We start from the raw sequence: 16,613 nt of genomic DNA, 5'->3' as shown, positions 1-16,613 counted from the left end.
TCCTTAAAGAGCCATGTCCTATTTTTGAAATGGAACTTCCTTAGGAACCTTATAGAAGCATCGTGGAGACAGGAGGAGACTGCTGGCCCCTTGTTTGGTTTACATATATGCAGACACTTTAAGGGGAAGGAAATTGTAACGAGACATTTTTAGACTACTTACTTTAAACCTCTGGACTTTTAATACTGTCAAGGAATTGATAATGCTGTGTATAGAAGCAATTTCATGTAAAACTGCAGTAATAACAGCTATTACAGGGATTAATACAAGTTACCAATTAATTCAATTCCAGAATTTAGAAGTTGTTTAGCTACAAAAGATACAATATTCCCTACAAAGAAGAGGTATTTCTCAAAATTCTGATCAGAAAGTGCAAAATAGGTATTCACTTACAAAATTCTAGAATTCATTTACATTAAAAGATAGTGGAAATATTGAAGGTAAATGACCAATCCAGTACTTAGCTGTGTTACAGCAGTGCTTTCTTACAGCCTCTGTCATTCTGCAGTCTGTGCTAATATCAAGGAATGGCCGAGTTAAATACCAATTTCCCTGACATCCTCAAATTACATCTTTGTTTTCAGATGGTGTTACAATGAGCTGTCTTGCAATTTTTTTTAAAAAAAGGATGTTAAATTATAAAGGATAATGTGGAGGTTTTTTTCTAGCTGTGATTCAATACACGATTGTTCTACCCTTGTTAAAAGTGTGTATTATCAACACAAGTATAACCTGCCTGGTAAGCAGCAAGCTGAATACAGAAAGCAGACGCACATGAAAGAGTACAGAAATTAAAAGAATGGAAAAGATTAACAGTTCAGTGTGAGTTAATTAGATTGCTCCAGAAGAAACTATTCATAGACCAAGCAAATGAACAAAAAAAAAACCAAACCAGTGGGAGAAAAGCAGATGGTATGTGTCTGCTGCCCTTCTGCTTCTAACATGTTCTTGGTATTCCAAAATCAGAGTTCTCCTCCACTTATTAACGATCATAGATTACAAAAATCATGTTTTGAGAGCCAGCAGTTAAATCAATACTTGGCCTGACAACAGCAGTGCCAAAACTGTTCCCTATCATAGATCATGCACAAAAGCAGAAAGATCATAGTGAAGTAATTCTTCTCAAAACACGAGACATGCCTGAGCACTACAAAAAGAAAAATCAAGAAAATTCTAGTGCAATATACAGATACCAGTTACCAAAAATCACTGATTTAGGAAGCCTTATGGTAAGATATCCATAGGTTGCTCTAGCCTCCATAGATTATATTCTCCACTTGAGGACTGGAAGCCAAGTCATACAATCATTAGATTGTATGTACTCTTAACGTTACCAAAGTATCTTCACACAAATAATACAAATGAACAGTAATACCAGCCTAACTTAAGGAAAATTAAATTGCAGCCATAGGAAGAAGTGTTTTCCAATCCAGGTTTCCCTAGCAGGAGTATACATTTAACTATTCTCAAAAGACTTTCTTCCTTCTTTGCAAGAGTGGGTTGAAATGGAAAAAGGTGAGGATAAGGTCAAGAAAAAAGAAGAATAGGATTAAGAGTTTTAATATGAACTTTCTTCCCAAAAAGACCTTTTAAAATGCCAGATATAAAGGGACCTGATTTTGAGCTTTTAAGCAAGTTGTGTTTTACAGCACTAATGCTGTTCAGAGCAGCTTCAGGATTGTCATTGTGTCCTCTGAGCATTAACTTGACTGTTACAAGCCACTGGGCCTGTTCTGCTGCTGCATCTTGTGCCTAGTGGCAGGTGAGTTAAAAATCTAGTACCTGCTGTGAAGCAGAACAGAAAAATGTTCTTGCTTATTCTACTCCTTTTGTCCACAGGCGTGTGGAAGGGAGAGAAACCCTCTTCTTCTTAGAGATTTCCATTGTCTCCCTAGCATTTTAAAAAGATGGGATGCCTGCCAGAGGGCACCAGGGACAGGCATCTGTCAAAGCTTTTCCCTGTTAATATGTAAAAGTGGCAGGCAAACAATTTCTCCCAAAGGCATCTGTCATTTGTTCTTGGCACAGGAACCTAAAATTCATCTCTTTTTCTTAAATAACTATCCTGCACTACTAGAATGTACAGCTAAGCAGTGCTTAATGTCTGTAGGTGCTGACAACCACTGTTATGGATGCTAGATATAAATTTATTGTGATCAGGATATAAGTAATACACAGCTCAGTTACAAAGAATGCATTAAAGCAATGCTGTGCAAGAATCACAAAACTGGTTTCCTCCTTCTCCTTTACTCTTCAATCAACTGCAGAACATAATTGTCTGGGGTTTTTTTGTCTTGTTTTTTTTTCTTTCTCAAAGTTAGACTTCTTTCAGAAACTCTGTTTGCCAGGAAAGATCTAGCAGAGCAACACAGAGTGCAAAAATAGAGACAAAATTGGGGATGAAAGTGGGGGAGAACAAAGAGGCTGCAAGGAGCTGAAATGCACTGTAATTAACTGCGGGAATTTGCTTAGAACGCAAGTTGGGTGAGGTCAGTGTCGCATACGTCCTCTTTCTGACTGTCAATACCTTAAGTGTTTACATTTCAGTTGTGAAGCTTCTAAATAATAATAAAAAACAAACAAAACCAAAAGAAAACAAACCCAAGAGCATATCTAGAGATGGCTCAGATCCAACAGGCATTCTATGGCTTCCACACCCCTGCCCAAATTCACAGCTACCTCCAGCACCACAGACTGTTAAATGCAAAGGATGTGTGACAATATCACCTTCAGTGTAACATCGCAGAGCTCTCCAGCTTCAAAGAAGTGAAGAAGAGAACTGTGAAAATCCTTCCAAGCCTCATTTGCTTCAAATACAAAGATGTCACCTTCACCGTCACTGTTGGAAGACCCAGTTTGCTGCTGCTGCTGCCGCCTTTTTCCCTTTGTCAGATGTTGTTTTGCCTGCTCTGGGACCATGGATTCTGAAGCCATTAGCTGTTTCTTCTTTCACTGCATGAATCTTGAAAAACTCCCGCCAAGACAAAATACAGCCCATCAGAAGTCAAGTCCTAAAAGGCAGTTACGTTCTGTTCACCTTCCTGTTTAAAACAAAAAACAAAACAAAACACCACAGAAAAAGCAGATGAGACATTAGGTACTGCTAGTACCTAACACTTTGATCACATCTTAGAAATACTACCTATAATCTTGCTTGGGGAAGGTGGAAGGAGAAGGTGTGGTGCGGGGAAAGACCCGCAGACAAGAATCCTATGCAGGTATCTCTAGGAAAAGCCACTTTTTGTTAACTTGTTGCCCACACTTCATGAAAAAGAACAGGCAAGAATGTCTCTTCCAACATTCTTGATCTCACTACTGTGCATGGTAGAGGAGCAGAGGGAACATGGCCCACAGACAGCTGTGCTCCTTTGGTCCCTGAATAGCACCTCTCATCGCTGCTGACACATGGGAGATTCGAGGGATTTTCTTGAAAAGAATGGACATTATATGGAACTGAACTGAATAGGCCTGTGAGCCCTATATGACCAAGAAGAGAGCAAAACAGCCTACGTGTCTTATGTGAGTTCGAGCAGCCTTGAACAAGAACAACAGAAAGTGTGTCCGGTGAAGAAATCAGGAGTCAGCAAGTTGGCAATTTTGTAGTGAGGTGGTGCTGAATGCTAGAGCTCGTGCTAACTGTAAAGATCCAATCCCTTGTCAGTTTGCAGCGAGTGAACAGTAGCTATTGTCCAATTACATGCAGCCTGTAAGCGCTTGGACAGGTCAGTAAGATACTTAAGGAGACATGTAACTAGCAATAAAGGGCTTTAGCTGGATTCACATTGGATCGTGTGGAGTCTGTGTTTTTCGCCCTCGCAAGTGGTGACCCCCACGTGATCCGCAAGGAGAATACAGCGACGAGACGACTGCTGAAGGAGGGTTAAGCCTTGGCTGACCGGCACGGCTGGACTGTGACCGGGACACAGTCTTCGGGCTGTGGGAAAATAGTCGGAGGGGATCCAACACCATTGCGCAACAGACATCCGCAGGTGAGGTGAGCAGCTGGGGGCGAGATCGGGCAGAATGTATCTAATGGAGAAAAAGCAATTCTGCAGCTATTCTTGCATATCCTCTCTAGGAGAGGAGTGAAATATGAGGAAAGAAACCTCAAAAGATTATTAATTTGGTGCCAGGACAACGGGTTTCCTGACGATCCATCTGGAGCCTTTCAAATAGAGACTTGGGAAAAAGTGGGAAACGCGCTGTGGGAGGCGATTAGTCGCGGTGAAAAAGATACTAATGGCCTTGCAGCCGCCTGGTGCTTGATAATCACTACATTGCAACAGTTAAAAGCCGAAAAGACTGTTGCACAAGGCGCCCAAAAAGACTGTTACAAGCCTCAGTGATTCAAAACAGGCATTTCCAGTTTAATTGCCAGTTAAATTGCAAGTGTTTTCCCCGATCCAACAAAATATTCACTCCCAGAAGAAAACCCATCAGAGGAACCATCTGTGCCACTCCTGGAAGAAAAATCACCGGAAAGACAGAACCAGTGTAATGACGATATGGAGATTGATCAAAAAGTGCCGTCTGACCCAACGAAGAAGAAACCATTTTATCTTCCTTTGCCACCATCCATGCTGCCTACTCCTGATTTGATTCCGATACATCCTGAGTTTCCAGATAAACCCAGATTGGCTCAAGAACTTATTTGGAAGCTGGAGGATTTGGAGAGACAACAAAAGAGTCATCAAGCGGACCAAGAATGGAGAGAGAACATGACAATGCATAGACTAGAACAGATCATCTCGGATAAACATTCTGGGGCGGGGGGGCAACAGGGGGTGCTGCAGGTAGCAATCTTATCATGAGGTGGCAGGATGTCATAAAAAATGCATTACTTGAGGGAGAAGTATTACCCTCTGCCTATCCAGTAATGCTGGGAGGTACTGGGAATGATGGGAGACAAAAGCCTAATTACTAGGCTCCTTTTCCCTGGGAATTAGTCAAAGAGGAAAGGAAATCAGTAAAAGAACATGGGTTACAGTCACCTTTTACTCAAGCGTTTATTTACAATATTTTTACTACTAACCTTATGACTCTGTCAGATTTGCATACATTGATGCAAATGATATTAACACCAATGCAGCAGTTACTTTGGCAGACACTCTAGTACGATCTGGTGGGCCAAGCAGTAGTGCAAAATTTAGAAAGAGGGGATGGTGATCTGCTAAGGACAGCAACTGTTGATATGCTCACAGGACAGGGAGGGTTTGCTGATGTGCAAAAGCAAGCCAGGTTAGTTGTGCCAATACTGCATCAATCACTGACGTTAGCCAGGGAAGCGATGAAAACATTGCCTGAGGACGGGAAAATTATACCACCTTATACTACCATTAAGCAAGATCAAAATGAGTCTTACATGGCTTTTTTAGATCATTTGCACAATGTGTTGGAACAGTCAGAGTTGACTGATCCAGTTCACGAAGCACTGCTTATGTCTCTAGCAGTGGAGAATGCTAATCCTGCTTGTAAGCGCCTTTTACAGGTGTTGCCAAAGAGCGTGTCTCTGGTTGATATGCTGGAGGCGTGTTCAAGGGTTGGCACGTCAGAAGAACAAGCCGGTTTTATGGCCAGCGCTTTTGCAGCACCCATAAAGCCTTTGATTCAAAACGAAAATCAGATAATATAAAACACAGTATAGAGCTAGTAAGCCGAGACAACAAACAAATAAAAGACTTGCAGGATATGTAAAAGAAATTCACCATTGTAGAAGATGGACTGAGTGGGTGGTTAGCAAGTCTGGAAATTACAGGATGGCTGAGGGATCTGCTTTTACATGGATTAGTAATAATGTTTGTGATTGTTGCTATGTTGTTAATTGTACCTTGATTGATAAAATTGCTCCAATGCACGGTATTGAAAGCCTTTGCGAATGTTTGGTTTGCACAAAAACAAAAAAGGGGGAATGGCGGGAGATTTGAGGGATTTTCTTGAAAAGAATGGACATTATATGGAACTGAACTGAATAGGCCTGTGAGCCCTATATGACCAAGAAGAGAACAAAACAACCTACATGTCTTATGTAGTGTGTCCGGTGAAGAAATCAGGAGTCAGCAAGTTGGCAATTTTGTAGTGAGGTGGTGCTGAATGCTAGAGCTCGTGCTAACTGTAAAGATCCAATCCCTTGTCAGTTTGCAGCAAGTGAACAGTAGCTATTGTCCAATTACATGCAGCTTGTAAGCGCTTGGACAGGTCAGTAAGATACTTAAGGAGACATGTAACAAGCAATAAAGGACTTTAGCTGGATTCACATTGGATCGTGTGGAGCCCGTGTTTTTCACCCTCGCACTGTCACAGATGGACAATTGATCTGACCCCAGCAGTTATTATGTACATATTTATTACTCAGCTTTCCTAGGTCTGTTAGAAAGCTAAAGCAAGCTCAAGTCTTTTGTGCGTTTATGCAAATGTAAGTGAAATATAAAAAGCTTCTACAGAACTACAGAGAACAAGAATTTACACTTACAGAAAAATCTTTGAAAGAAAATAATGTCCTTTTATCTACCAAACTTACTAATCCAACTGATTGATATTTAAAGCATGGAAATGAGCATTATGTAAAAGTTTATTCCTGCCTGCTAGATTTTATTTTAGATTATGTTTACTCAGCTTAGCCGAAGATATTTAAGGTGTTCAAGATTTACACAGCTCAGACAAAGGGAATCTTAGCTGTACTGGCATCACAGCTTTCCCAGAGCTGAAAGACAAATCCAGAATACCACAGACAATGGGGAGAAGGATTCTGCTTCTGTCACTCAAATATTTTATTCTTCCTGCTACTGTGAACTTCCGGTAGGTTAAAGTTTTACGCCCACTTTTTCATTTGCAAAAAAAAAAATTAAGCAGTAGGGAAAAGGTGATTTTTTTTTTTCAGTAGCTTCAGCTATGTGTGTTTAAAATCCATGAAAACATACATCCCATCACCTCAGGGGGATTGAGGCTGTGCATCTACATGCTTTGTGGCAGAGATTATGAAGCCCACAAGAAAAAAATTAAATACTGTTTGAAAGCGTGGGGTTACTGATTCAGTTTACAAGCTAGAGTTCTGTTAGATTTTTGGCAAAGGAAGCAAATGGTTTTGTTAGATTTTTGGCAAGGGAAGCAAATGGGTTTTTATGATGAAGTCTCTGGAGAGCAGGAAGGATATTTAGTAGCATGTTTGTCTCTTACACTGGCTAGCTTTGGTTTTCCTGTTTTCTGGTTTATTTATTATGCATTCGTTCTTCATTTTGCACTAAGAGTTGATGACTGCTGTAGTAACAAAAGATTCTTCTACAATGAAAATGTAAGTTATGTATTTGGGAGAACTGGTTATCTTCTGGAATACTTTCAAAGTACCTATGCCTCTTAGTGAATTTACAGCTCCCCATGCATCAGTAGCAGAGAAGGAGCAGGGAGTGACTTCAGGTGATCATACTCATTTCTGCTCTGCGTCACAGGGTTGTTGCCAGCCCCATGTCCTCTGTGGTAACAAGGCTGTCAGCTGCACTGCACCTGGCAGGTTAAATGTGCCTACAATATTCACTTATGCTGTAAGCAAAGTAAGTATTCTTCCTTTAAAAGAGAAAGGTCTCACTTTTTCTAAAAGCACAAACTAGCTCAAAGATATTACAGATCATGGGATATTTATGGCAAGGAATATATTTTTCTGCTGAAATCCTAACTTCCATTATGCCAGATTTGACAAATTATTATGCTAAGATGTGTTTCTAATTTGTTAGGAGGATAAATCTTGATACGTTGTTTCTCTTCTTTTAACTTGAAAATTGATCATCCACTACTGGTACTTGCCAACTGTAACAACTTTGAAGTCATCACTATTACCATGGAGATATGAAGCCAACACAGAGCTTCAGGTGCAACCTACTGACGTTACAAAAGTGAATGTAGACAAATGAGAGGAAAAAGAAGGAAAAAGAGACACTGAAATGCCACACAAGGGTTTTGAAAAGCATCATGTAAGAAGTAAGACATAGCATTTTAACCCTACATTTCTCAGAAACTTGTTTATTTTGCTCTGTAACTGATGTTCTCACTTCACCTCTCTCAAGCTGCTCACACTTAACTGTATTTCACAGCTCCCAAGTCTTAAGGTTTTTCCATCTGGCTTAAATCCTACATTTATCCTCATGCTTTAATTTCAAGTGCATATATACCTCCCAAAACTGTTCTGTGGTCCACTGTAAAAGAGGCTGATTTTGTATGTTTTACCTGTTCTGGGTACGCCATTGTAAACACCAACACAAAACCCATGAGTCCTAAGATAGATCAGTGCTTTTGGGGTGACTGTTTTTTTGTGTGTTAAATAAACTAAGCCATAACATACAAGCCAAACGTAAACTGATTTTAAACAATGCTTTTCATCTATATATGATGGTTACACTAAATGTAGCTCTTGCAGCTCTCACCTGTAAGAAAAGAAGCTGAGCATATATTTGGATTGATATATTTAGTAAATACTAAACACACACTTGATAATGCAGGGGAATAAACTAGAAATCACACCAGAGGAGACCAAGGCCATTACTCAGGCACATAGCCATAGACAGGACAATCACGTGTAACAGGGAACTCCCAGTACAGCAATATTAAGTTCATGGGACCATGAGACCAAGTCAGTTACTGCGGTAAAAAGAAGTTTCCACGACATGTTAAAAACTAACATGTTTAATATAACCTTAAGGAAATACTCAGCAATAGTCTGACAGAGTTTCATTCTAATGAATCTTTGTGACAGATAATACCTTAGATAAGATTTTTATTCATCCCCCAAGTCACCAATTCAGGAGAAACCTGTTTCTGTGATACATCTCTATGATCCAAATCTTTTTAATTATCTATCCACAAACCTTCCACTTGTCTTAATTATTGCATCTCATAGTTATGAGTCTTCAAACAAGATTATCTACTATGGAAAGTACAAGCTGTACACATGATACAGCTGTAAAGCTAACTTTAAAATACAGCTAGGTCACTGTATATATCCAGTTGACTGTTAATAATTAAGGGCTAACAATATGTATCTGGCTTAGAAATATCGCTGTTTTAAATTACGTTGTCCATTTGAAAAATCAAGGAATTTTCACAATCAGTGGTTTAAGTAAGTCAAGTGCCACTACCATACTTCTGTAAAGAGCCAGTCTTGTCAACATGGTGCACTAGTAAACACAAAGAGAAATAATATTACAGATGTAGAACACAATATTAATATCATGTATTGAAGTGTGTGATACAATCTATCATGATCCAGGCAGGAGGAGAGAACAGGTATTTCCAGAAAATACTGGTTTGCCTGGCTGTAGGCCTTTACCCTTCTCAGATTTAAAATGGAACAGAAATGAGTTTTAATAGCGCTTCAGTCAAGATAACAAACTCTGTAAATCTGAAGGTCATGCAGAAGTCATGAATGTCAGTATATTTCAACTCCAAACCTACTCCTCCTTCCAGCCTGAAGTGGAAGAGTGAATAGTTTTGTCCTTGCACACCCTTAAAGGGATGGCATATGAAAAGAGCAGGAAGTTGAAGTTGTATTTTCACATCTTTAATTATATAGACGTTCACTAGTTTAAGAACCACTAGCTAGGAGGATTAGTCAGCATTTAGGTTGGTGTGCATGATGCTCTCTTAAGTATGTACTAAGAATCCACAAAATGAGGCAGAAAAGCCATTTACAGATTTGCTCCTCAAATAAACAGTAATGCAACAGTAACATTCCTCTGCTTCGCTAAGTCTAGTACTGGGTGAATGCTGCAGCCCTACACACACAGAGTCTTTCCTCTTTAGAACAAAACACTGCCATGGCCATTCAAAACCTTAATAACACGTGCTCCCTTTTTATCTTGGCAATTACATCTTCCAGCCTCCCTACAGTCTAGTATTTTGACTGCATCAAGAGTGTAAGTGACCCATCACGGAAGTGACTGACTCTAAGGAAACAAAAGGAAGTGCCTCATTCATAACATCATCTGTTGTTATTCCTTGTAGACAGCTGCTTGACACTTTCTATGAAGGAGTAACTGTCTGTATAAAAAAAAAAACACAAACAAACAAAAAAACCCCACACATTGTTTATAGCTCACCATTGTTTGCTGACACCAGGTCAGCAATTTTCCTCTTCAAGTTAAATATTTAGAAATATTGATGATGTCTACTATTCCCAGAGTGCAGCAGTTCTAGACCCCAGAGCTGGTGTTCTGGTCCTCAAGGCCTGTCCTTAGGCAAGGGACTGAGGGTCCCCTCCTTGCTATTCCTCACTATCAAACTTAGAAAGGAAGCAGGGATGGGAAGCCAGAGAACAAGCGTGTTATCTTATATCTGCTGCAATTCAGATAACAGTAACATCCCAAAGTGAAGAGATTTTGGTTCAGACATTCTCGCTAAGTTATCTGAAACTGAATTAAGTGTAAAATTCCTAAAGTCAGACAGAGTACTTACATTCAGTAGAGGTAAAACACCTCAAATAATTTTGGAAGAAACGGAAGACATCAAACAGTGGCAGGACACGAACATGGCTGTTTTCCCCTGCCATGCAATTAAACCCCAGGAATCCTGGCTGCCAAGCCAACCTAGATGTTGAAGTTCACAGTCTCCTCTCCTGTCAGGTACCGTAAGAGACAGTGCCCCAGAAAAAAGTGATTGTCCTCATTCTGCCAATGGCACAAGGGAGGAAGACATTTCAGTGACAGAGAAGGGAAGTGATACCAAGGCTCCCAGTATAACTGCAACTAGACAGCATTCATTGGTTACTCCCCCACAAGACAAACAAATATAATGTAATGATCTGTGCAGAGAAAGGCACTTAGTCTCACCTGGAAAGCAAAAGGCCCGTTAATTGAAGGAGACAAGAAGCTTGTCTTCTGTCAAGGCAAAGTTTGTAGCCCTATGAGCAGGGAGGTTTTGGAAGTGACTTGAGCACAGACTGAATGCATATAAATGTGTACAAGATCATATGTGTGGCTCTCTAAAACTAACTTGTCTAATACAGAACGTGATAAATCTCTGTGGGTAATTATACACTGCTGGTGCTGCTGACCACAAGGTTAGATAAGCATATACAGTGAACAGATCTTCTCTAGTTTAATCTAAGAGAGCAAGTCTAGCTGTTGTTGTTTTACAAGTTGATGGGGTCAGCACAAAGGACACAGACAATGAGTTCAAAAGATAAGCTTACTTTTTGTGCTGGTTTGACTAAAAACTAGTTAATTTTCCTTCATTAAGTTAGAAACCTTTCTTCTTCATAGCTAGCACGGTCATTGTTTGGACTAAGTTTGAGAACAAGAAGATAACATCCCAGGACAGAGTTAATGTTTTTAATTGCTCTGGTCTGAGAGCCAAGGATGTTCTGAGTGCTCTGCCCACAGCTGTGAGGCAGCTGGAAAAGGGGACAGAGATGTGACAGATCTTGACTGACATCCAGACTGATCATGAAGAATATTCAGTGCTATTAGCGTCATGCATCATATTTAAGGAGAGCTGGTACCTTCCTGTTGGTTCTTCAGTCAGAGCCAGGACAGAGACCTGTTTGGGGGACAGGTGTTTGGGACCTTCTTTAGTTCAGCCTTTTGCCATCCTGCTGTTTTGCAGAGGCCTCTGGGCCTTTCTGCCTTTTCCTCTTTTCTCCACAATCGGCTGTTTTGGGACCAGGGTGCCGATTCCTGGGACTGGCTGCTCTGTGCAGACAGAGTTCATGAGGAATTGCACTGAGTATCTCTCATCTTCTATTTCCATTTTTTATATATTATTATTAGTAGTATATTAGTGTTATTTTGTTATTTTATTAAACGGTGTTTATCCCAATCCACAAGTTTCTCCCTTCCCTTTCAATTCTCTCCCTTATTCAGGGTGGGAGGGGCGGGAGTGAGCAAGCGGCTATCATGGTTATATTGCTACCTTGGGTTAAACCATGACACTTTTACTTTGGTTTAAAGCAGCAAAAGAATAAGCAAGGCAATGTACCTAAACATTACTACATAGAATTAATTATAGTGATTAAGAAAGATACATCACCAATGGCCTTGATACTTCAGCATCCCCCAGATCCGTGCCTCAGCTGGGGAGCCCCTGTCACAGCAAAGGATCAGAGAACCTTTCTCAGTAATTGGGAGGTCCGATGCAGTGTGTCCACTCACAGGTGAGGTCTCCATCGTCACTGTGAGAGGGTCGTGCTTTTATACAGTTTAACAAACAAATTCATATATCAAAATGCACAAAAACATCTGGTGGATTGGCATCCTCACTCGGGCACGTCTCAGATCTGGCCAGGATCCCGGGCACATCCGAGGAGTTGCTGTTCTGCTAATGGATCTCTAGCTTTGACAGCTTCCAGGGACGATTCCCATGGCCAGATTTGGCTTTGACTATGTATTTCCAAACAAGGCCTGATATCTGGTTTCTGCGTGTAAACAAGGAAATATATTCTTACGACATTTAATCTTTGCTAATGATTTTATCTAAGCCACATCTTTCACTAATGATCATACAGATTTCACTAATTATTAGATACTCATGCATCTAGAGGTTCATCTAGAGGTCAGCTTTGGTTTGGGGCCCATTGCTCAGGCCTTAGTACTTCAGTTTTCTGTGTTGTACTAAGAAAACTTGAAAGTTTGAAAAGAGAGCAGCTGGCAGAGAAGCAGGAGGGGCAGGAGGCAGCCGCAGCCAAGCAGCAGCTTCGGCAGGGACTGCACAAGCAGCTGTTTGCTGTTCAGTCTGGTTTACAGTTGTATCACCAGGAAGGAACATGGGGGGAAAAAAGACAAAATAGCAGAGAAAAACCTCAGTGCTCTCCCATTTCAAATTCCACCAAAAGAGTTATGGAAACCTCAGGCAAAACTGCTCAGATGCCAGTGCTAATTAGGTCAAATCAGACAGGGCTGGAAAACACGGTAAAGCTCATGTTACGCACTGTATTACAAGCCCAAGCCTACTGTACTTTTCAGCAGAAACATAATTTAGCAGAAAAAAAAATCAGATACCACACATCTAACTGGTTCAGCTGGTTTAAAACCATGAGGCTTTCTTTTGTAGAAATCCACATAAAATTTTCTTAAACAACACCAAAATAAAATTTCCAGATCCTTTCAGTATTTCAAAGGTTCTTTGTAGCAAAAGCTGACATGTATTATTGTTTTGTGTTACTTGTCACATAAGTAGCTCAGAAAACAGTAAAATGGGTAAGTAAAAACCTTCCTTGCATTTGGAAGCAGATCTTTAATCTGCTCATATAACCAAGAAAAAGGACAGAAAAGGTGTTTTGTAGAGCATGAAAAGCATAGTCAGGTGAAATCTAATTTTGGAAATCATTCTGCTGGCAATAATCCTCTTTTGAGACAGCTTCTTCCCTTGATCCAAGATATGAATATGATCAACAAAGTTCTGTTGAGCTTTATTCCCAGTTTCCATCAAATATCAGAAAAGGCAACTGTCTTCTAGGCTTTATGGGATGGCAGCTTGACAATTTTGTTCAATTTTGCATAATAAAAAGAAACAAACAACCTAATATGCCATGATTTACTTACACATGAACTACTTTTGCTTACTTGAGAACAACCACCAAAACCATCAGAAGCCTCAGAAAAGCAAAGAACTCTGCTTTGCAGATACAGGTGTACTTAAGAAGTGGTTTATTTATCCTAGATAACCTTGAGAATATGCAAAAAGCAGATATAAAAAAAAAACCAAAACACTGCAAATCAGTTCAATTCTTGGGAGGATAGTGAAGTGTTGATACATATGTGGTAAAAATTTTAACTAGTACTTTACCTTCGTAAGAACACGGACCAGGCCCTTACCAAGGAGAGGCACCATTGTCTTCTGTGATGGACCTGATTAAAAATAACAATAGTCTAATGATCTACACAGCAATGTTTAGTCCAGCCCTTCCTGGGAAGTGTTAACTAAGAGCAACATAATTTCGAAGTCATTTGCCAGCTGCCCTTTATCCTAGATCTGTAAATCAAGGCACGGTACCCACCAGAGCATCCTAGAGCTGTAGCCACTGTTTCCCATTTACCCACCACTGCCATCCTCTCAGTCCTTCCTGCCTTAGCTGCCAACCATCATTATATTATCTTGTCTAGATTCACTGAGGCTGCAGCTTCATGTGACACAAGTCAAACAGCTCAAACCATAAAGCAATATCATCTTCCTTTTGTCCCAGAGCTGTAAGGCTCTTTCAAAATCTATTTGAAATCAGGACAGGGCAAAGGTAATACAAGATAAAAGGCTTCACAACCCAAGAAGCTACAACTACTGATGCAGGAAATTATTATTACAAAATCTGTTTGGTGAAGCCTGCTGGGGAAGAACTAAGATGCTGGCTAACATGGTGCTACTATGCCTTGCATCAAATTACTGGCAGTAATCACACCATCGCTGTGTCCTTTGTTGTAATCACACTGATTAAACTTGCTTTTAAAAATAAACAGCCAACTACAAAACTGGATACTAGCCTACTGACATGTCGCTAACATAAACCAGGCCACGGATATACTGCTTATCAAATGCTGCATAGAAATCACAAGTACAATCTTGGCATATTACAAAACAGACACACTTCTTGCATAGCACAAGAACTCACATGGAGATTACAGGTGAATCAGCCCAGACTAACTCAAAAATCCTCAGACTCAACTGCCTGAAGATGAAGGGTGAACCTCGTATACCTGAACCTCAGTTACAAGCAGTTCAAGCTGTATGTGACACACCTGTTGTGGTTTTAGCTTGTTAACATTTGATGAGTTATTTTACCTGCAGTGGCACTTTAGTGACACGTGTGAAGTATTTCTTGATTATACTGCTAGAAGCCTTTGCAACAGGCACAAAGAGCCTGAGGTTTTTAACTTTCATTACCACAGAATACACAGCAATTTTTAGGCAAAGGAGGAAATGCACAGCTACAAACTAGGCAGCCCTATTTACTTTGTGAACTACCTACACACCCCTTTATAGATAAGAGCTTGATGAACTCATACCTCCCAGCAGATAGTAATCAATTGCTTCAGTGGAGATGAGAAGGTGGAACCTATCAAAGAAGGAAGGAAACTCAAGTAGGCAATACAAATAGCCAGTGGACCTGAAGCATCTGAAATTCTCATTTATTTAAGAAGGGAAGGCTAGGAACTCCTGAGCCTCTTCTCCAGTGGCAACAGCTAATTTCTTATTGTTTTCTAACACAAGAAACACTTGGCTTAGGCTAACTGAAATTACTTGTTATCCATCACCAGAGGTCCATAGTAAGCTGATCAGGGCATTTTTCTTGAGCTGCCGTTTCCACAGTAGTGAATTGCATGCAGCATAGTTCAGTTTGTGTCGTTTAGTCTCTGTGCTTGAATCTATATGGCAACTAAGAGCTCTGTAAGCACAGGGCTCCAGGGCTGCCTCCCAAAGAATAACCCTTCAGCCAGCCCTGCTCTTGCCGGGGGCATAACCCAGCCGTGGATGATCCGCACCAATTCTAGGTTAATTCACAAGAAACGCAGGCTCGGTTTGTATCGCCGAAGCCGTTGGTGGCGATAACGGTTTGCCACGCCAGGGAGCCGGGCCGGTACCGCTCCGCAGCCGCGGGGCCCGAGGAGCGCCCACGGGAGCGGAGTGCGGGCTGCCCGGCCCTTGCGAGGTGCGTGGGAGGGGTCCAGGGATAACACCGAACCGGGGCGGGGAGGGATATGAGGAGGAGAATAAAGACACGGCAGCAGAGCAAACGAGGCCGCCTGCCCGTTACCTCTGGGGGAGGCGAGTTACATAAAGCCGGGGCAGCCCACCATGGCGGCAGCGGGCCCGGGCCGAGGGCAACACGGCGTACGGCGGCGGGGGCTGGCAGCAGGAGCGGGGTGCAGGGGGAAGGCTGGGGTTGGCCCCGCCGGTTCAGCCGACAGACGCGGTTCCCTCCCGGCGCCCTCCCCACTCACCTGCGCTCCGGCGAGGGCCGGGGTCCCGCGGGAGGAGGGGACACGGCGCAGGGCGGGCGGCCCGAGCGCATGCGCCGCGCCCGAGAGGGCGGGGCGGGGCGGCCGCTGGGGCTGCCTCGTGCGGGCGGTAGTGTCCCTGGGGTCAGCGCTGTCCCACCGGCCGCGGTGACAGAGCGTCTGTGGTGCACCCGCACAGCGGGGCTCTTGGGTTCGCTGCTCCTTCCACCACGGGCTTGTGACGTTACAGGAACCCAGCAGTTCTCTTTTTCTCCTCAAAGCCCGGGTACGAGAAGGAAGCGTTTGGGCTGTGTCTGACTACTATCCCATTTTTTTACTTCCCTTGGTGTTTCACTGAAACCACACCATAACTCACGGGACAGGAGTTTTGTGCTGCGAGGGCTTCACACGCTACAGCAGCTGTAGTTCTAGGGCCACCTTTTAAGATAGAGGCAAAATATAATAACACTAGGGGGGAGGCGGTTGCACATGAGGGTATTACTGCTGTGAAATGATGTGCTAGAAGAAAAAGGGGAGAAGCCGAGCTTCTCAGTAAAAACTGAAACACGCACTCTGTCACTATTTAACAGTGAGCCAGCAGAGTTATTTTAGCTCAGGTGGTTGGTGCTGATGGTGCAAAGCAGCTGCTGCAGCTCCGAGGGCAGGCTGGGATGCAGGGATGCTCTGGGCACACTTTCCTTTATC

The 16,613-nt window shown here is 41.9% G+C and overlaps 1 protein-coding gene across 7 annotated transcripts in view; it reads right to left on the bottom strand.

Moving 5' to 3' along the window:
• KLHL8 (kelch like family member 8) overlaps window positions 1-15,938 on the bottom strand; it is a 28,611-nt gene extending 12,673 nt beyond the window's left edge. Inside the window, exons 1-4 of one of the 7 annotated variants that reach the window (XM_082051455.1) lie at window positions 15,912-15,938; window positions 14,976-15,025; window positions 13,765-13,826; window positions 2,728-3,041 (exon numbers count right to left, since the gene is read on the bottom strand). In XM_082051455.1, the coding sequence (XP_081907581.1) occupies window positions 2,728-2,934 (207 nt within the window). In that variant the 5' untranslated portion in view covers window positions 2,935-3,041; window positions 13,765-13,826; window positions 14,976-15,025; window positions 15,912-15,938. Of the gene's footprint in view, window positions 1-2,727; window positions 3,042-11,482; window positions 11,807-12,009; window positions 12,395-13,764; window positions 13,827-14,975; window positions 15,026-15,724; window positions 15,741-15,911 lie in introns of those variants that run through there. The other 6 variants (XM_082051456.1, XM_082051458.1, XM_082051457.1 and 3 more) reach the window with 6 other exon arrangements.
• Between the last annotated feature and the right edge of the window lie 675 nt (window positions 15,939-16,613).

The sequence above is a fragment of the Streptopelia decaocto genome (assembly GCF_964273445.1).
Source record: "Streptopelia decaocto genome assembly, chromosome: 4".
NCBI classification, from domain to species: domain Eukaryota; kingdom Metazoa; phylum Chordata; class Aves; order Columbiformes; family Columbidae; genus Streptopelia; species Streptopelia decaocto.
This window is presented reverse-complemented; position numbering and strand designations above follow the sequence as displayed.